Here is a 5,167-nt window from a genome sequence, read left to right on the forward strand (position 1 = left end):
GCTCCCAGGTCCTGTCTGTGTCCCTTGTCCCCGTCCCATCCCCCATCCCTCCTCTTCTCCTTCTCCCCAGCCCAGCTCCATCCCTCAGCCCCAGAGACTGCTGCCCTCCCTCCTGGGCATGGACAAGCCACCAGGGCCCTCAGAGGGGGCCCCCAACCGGTTCCTAGTGCTCGTGGCTCCTGAATTGTAGGCCTGGCTTCAAGTAAGACAAGTACACTCAGACCAACTCATGGTCGACTCCTCTGATTAATCATTTACACTCACCCCTAATTTCAAGAGAAGTGAGGCAAGTCCTAACGTTAAAATGATTAAGAAGGAGAGGATGAGCTCAACGGACACAGGACAGGAAGAGTGTCTATCGCAGCTGTGGCTGCAGCTACGGCCCCAGAGGCTGAGCTGAGCCCTGAGCTTCCTGGGGGCCAAGGGGAGTCTGGCCATTAACTCTTCACCATCTGATGCTGCACAGAGTCGGGTCAATGTTGAATCCAGGTCTTGGAAGTAAAGGTCCCAGAACCAGATGGGCTGGTCTGCAAGGGGTCCCATAAGCAGCCACATCAGGGCCAGGAAGACTTACAAGAACAGACACACTTTCCCCTCCTGCTGACTCTCCAAAGATGGTCACAGAGCCTGGATCCCCTCCAAAGCTGGCAATGTTCTCCTGGACCCAGTGCAGCGCGGCCACCTGGTCCAAGTGGCCCCAGTTCCCCCGGCTGTGCTCATCCCCTGTGCTGTGAGTAAGAGGACAGGGTGCGGTTGGGAGGAGAGATGTCCCGGCAGGGCCCTGAGGACCAGAGATGGGGCTGGGGGTCCAGGGGAGCCTTCTGGAAAGGACTGGGCTTCCACAGCCCTGACACGGGGTCTTCACTCTCCTGCTGTCCTGCTCTGCTACAGGGCTCTGCAGAGCCCTCCTTCATCTACTGACTGACCATCTGCTATGGTCGGGGTGGAACCCTGGCTCAGGTGGTAGAGAGGCCGGGGGAGAGGAAGTGGGGTGAGTATGCGCAGTTACACTGTCACTGGGAGCAGACACGGGCCGTGGGGGGAAGAGCTGAGGGGTCTCCGTGAAGGGGACACATCCTGGGACACGACTCCCCTGGGACAACCCTCCGCTGGCCCACAGGTCTTTTCAGGGAGGTGACCACCCCTTCCCCGGGCCACCCCCCAGCATCTCAGGGTAAGAGGTCCTGGCACCACTGCATTTGGGAAAAGCTCAGTAACTGCCTGCTAGAAACCTGGTTCCTGTCTCCAGAGAATCCACGCAGGAGACTCAAGCCTTCACTCATGCATGTGCCATATTCCAGGAAGGAAATGGGGTGAGTGGGCTCAAGGCTCCTCCCAGTAGATGTCCCCTGGAGTCAGATGCTCCTTACAGCCTCCCAGTTCCAGGCACCCGTTCTTTCACCTACTAGACTTCCTGGAGCTCCCATGAGTCTACCCCTCTTTACTTCCCCAGGAGGAAAGATGTGTGAGCCTCTAAGTGCTGTGCTGCATGGTAACCGTCATCGTGAAGATACTGCAACATGCCAGCAGCACAGTGAAAAAGGGATAAGCAGTTCAGATGAGATGACAACTCGGTTGGGCTTGGTAGGAATAATAGGAGTGTGTCAGGGAGATTGGGTGTTTTATGTGTAAGAGCTCAGAAATAAGTGCACCAGGGTGGCTGGGGAACAAGAAGGTAGGTGGAGCCCAGTTAGGAGGGCACTCAGATGTCTTAGCAGGGAGCCTAGCAAGGAGCCCCTTGAGGGCTTGCATGACCAGAGTGGGGTCCTAGCACCCCCACCCTGGGGGCAGTGTGCCACCAGGAGAGTTCAGGGTCTTACCTGAAGAAGCCCCAGATGCCCAGGCGGTACTGAATGGTCACCACCACCACATTTTCATGGGCAGAGAGGGCCAGCCCATCATAGGTTGATGCCCCGCCCACCACGAGACCTCCCCCGTGGATCCACACCATCACCTGGATGGGAGGATGCAACCACAGGGTTACAGGAAGCAGAGCTGGGGAAGAGCTCAGAGGCAGGATTGGTCACCTACCCGTTCTCCAGCTGCGGCCCGGGCCAGCACCCCACTCAGGGCACCCTGGCTGCCCCTGCCTGTCTCCCCTGCCCCAGTGCCACCTGCTCTCACTGCTCCTCATGCTGAGAACATCATCATGGGAACAGCCAAGGCTCAAGCATCATCTCCTCCCCAACACTCCCACCACCCTCACTCCTGGACCCCTCACTCCTGGACCCCTCACTCCTGGACCCATCATTCAGCTCAGTGCACTCTGCATGAAGTCCTTGGTTAGAAGCTTGTTTCAGTTTCATCTTAGTTACCTTTTTGTGTGGTGAATTCAACTTCTCAGGTGAATGAATGATTGTGTCAAGAAGCAAACACCCTGGATGATATCTCTTCTTAATATGACTTCCTGCTGCCTACTTAGCTCCCCAAATCTCACCCATCCTCCAAGCCCAGTATAAAACCAACTCCTCCAAGAAGTCTTCAACTATTAGGTGAATACGATCTGAAAACCTACTAGGTGCCAGGGACTTCGGGAACTGAGCATGAGAGAAAACATGATAATTCATAAAACACTGTCCTGAATTTAAGGAGTTTACAGGGCAAGAAAGATTGAAATAATATTATAAAAATTTGGTTAGTAAAATAAAAGAAATCAGTTACAAACTATGTGCTAAGAATGGTTCTAAGCAATAAAAATAAATCATCCATTTGAGAGGGACTCTTAATTGTCCCATTTCATAGACAGGAAAACTGAGGCTTTTAACCACGCTAAGGTCATGCAGCTAGTAAGCGGTAGAGACAGGACTTGAACCCAAGCAGTCTGGCTCCAGAGTCCACATGTTGAGCAGACCAGCACACAGCAGGCAGTGGCCATGCCACAGCAGGGTGGCTGTTGGGGCAGAAGCAATTCCTTCCTTACAACTCTAACTAATGCATCAGGAAGACTTGCCTCATGTTCTGACCCAGAAGCTGCCATAAACTTGATATTTGTTACTGAAGCCTCATGTGTGATTATCCCAGTTTGAGGAAACAGCTAGTAAAAGGCAGAACAAAGATTTACACCCAGACCCTACAGTTCCAGAGCCTGTGTCCACACTAGAGGTTCTCCACCCTCAGGTTTCCAGAGCCCCAGCTCCTCCGACACCTCTGACCCCTGCCTGCCTCTGGGTGGAGGGACCGAGTTTGCAGTCATCTCTGAGTCCAGGCTGAGCCAGGGGCTGATCAGCAGCGATCTGCTGAAGAGGCCAGTCCAGCTCGGTGCAGATCCTCCAAGCCAGGGGCTGTGTGGTCACGGTTTTCCCTTCCCTCTTCTCCTAACCCCCACCTCTAGCTATGTGTATGGGTACACTCAGTATGTAATAGGGGAAATGAATGAATGAACAATTGTCCCCACCTCTTTGAGCTTCTAGTCACAGGTTCACAGACACCCTTCTCCATATCTGGGCACCATGCCAAGGGTGTTCCTGGGTGATGGCTGGGTGTGCCCAGCCCTGTCTCTACCCCAGTGATTGCTCCTTTTCCAGCAGACCTGCCCCAGCGTCCAGCCTGAGTCTAGATGTCGGTCATCTCACTGGGCTCCAAGTATTTGAAAATGCTGATTCACTGGCTCATCAGTTCAGTTCAGTTCAGTTCAGTCGGTCAGTCATGTCCGACTCTTTGCGACCCCATGAACTGCAGCACGCCAGGCCTTCCTGTCCATCACCAACTCCCGGAGTTCACTCAAACTCACGTCCATCGAGTCAGTGATGCCATCCAGCCATCTCATCCTCTGTCGTCCCCTTCTCCTCCTGCCCCCAATCCCTCCCAGCATCAGAGTCTTTTCCAATGACTCAACTCTTTGCATGAGGTGGCCAAAGTACTTGAGTTTCAGCTTTAGCATCATTCCTTCCGAAGAACACTCAGGACTGATCTCTTTTAGAATGGACTGGTTGGTTCTCCTTGCAGTCCAAGGGACTCTCAAGAGTCTTCTCCAATACCACAGTTCACAAGCATCAATTCTTCGGCGCTCAGCTTTCCACAGTCCAACTCTCACATCCATACATGACTACTGGAAAAACCATAGCCTTGACTAGATGGACCTTTGTTGGCAACGTAATGTCTCTGCTTTTTAAGATGCTATCTAGGTTGGTCATAACTTCCTTCCAAGGAGTAAGCATCTTTTAATTTCATGGCTGCAATCACCATCTGCCATGATTTTGGAGCCCCAAAAAATAAATTCTGACACTGTTTCCACATCTATTTCCCATGAAGTGATGGGACAAGATTCCATGATCTTAGTGAGCTTTAAGCCAACTTTTTCAGTCTCCCCTTTCACTTTCATCAAGAGGCTTTTTAGTTCCTCTTCACTTTCTGCCAGAAGGGTGGTGTCATCTGCATATCTGAGGTTATTGATATTTCTCCCAGCAATCTTGATTCCAGCTTGTTCTTCTTCCAGCCCAGACAATCAGGAAGTCAATTTAGATACAAGAAAATCTTGATAGTTGGCAAAGGAAAGTATAGGAAAAGCTTGTTGCTCCAGGCTCTGCCCCCTAAGCTGTGACACAGGAAGCTGTCAGAGAGGGCCTCCGTGTGCTGAGGAAAGGCCACACACAGGTTCCACGCTAGCGCGTGTCAGAGCACTCCCGGCTGTTCCAGGAGCCCTGTGCTCCAGTCCTGCGAACCCGACTCTGTGACCACACCTTCCCCTCACTGGGCATGAGTTTCTCTGTCTGTAAAGGAAGGGTTGGCTTGTTGGCTTATCTCCAAGGTTCCTTCCAGCTCTAACTTTATGGAAATGACGTTTTACCCTCTCTGGGTATCAGATTCCTAATCTAGCAATTAAGAGTCATCCTTCTTGTCCATCTATTAGCATGAGAGACCCTGGAAAAATGAAATGTGCATTACAGATGTGCAGCAATCTCCCCCAGGGGTCCTACTCTGCCCGAGGGGAAACAGAGGTGTGGGCCACCTGCGCTCCCTAATGTCAGGTTTGGCTGTGGTGCACAAGAAAGCCCTGGGGCCCCAGAAGACCCTTGGCCCAAGACGCCCCCACCCGACACTGCCTTCATCCCCTTCCAGTCTACCCCAGGCTCGCCCAGTGGTTCCCGCCGCTTACCGGCAGCCTGCTTCTCTTCGTCAAGTCAGCAGGGGTGTATATGTTTAGGTAAAGACAGTCTTCAGAAAACGT

General features: G+C 52.6%; 1 protein-coding gene across 1 annotated transcript; it reads right to left on the reverse strand.

Moving 5' to 3' along the window:
- Positions 1 to 18: 18 nt before the first annotated feature.
- On the reverse strand, positions 19 to 5,161 carry LOC120859716 (putative inactive carboxylesterase 4). The gene is made up of 3 exons (XM_040235715.1): positions 5,096 to 5,161; positions 1,821 to 1,954; positions 19 to 728 (listed from the first exon to the last, which is right to left on the reverse strand). Exons 2-3 carry the CDS (start codon positions 1,949 to 1,951, stop codon positions 446 to 448), a joined length of 414 nt encoding a protein of 137 aa, XP_040091649.1. The 5' UTR covers positions 1,952 to 1,954; positions 5,096 to 5,161; the 3' UTR covers positions 19 to 445.
- Between the last annotated feature and the right edge of the window lie 6 nt (positions 5,162 to 5,167).

This window comes from Oryx dammah, unplaced genomic scaffold, assembly GCF_014754425.2.
Source record: "Oryx dammah isolate SB20612 unplaced genomic scaffold, SCBI_Odam_1.1 HiC_scaffold_2520, whole genome shotgun sequence".
Lineage (NCBI taxonomy): Eukaryota > Metazoa > Chordata > Mammalia > Artiodactyla > Bovidae > Oryx > Oryx dammah.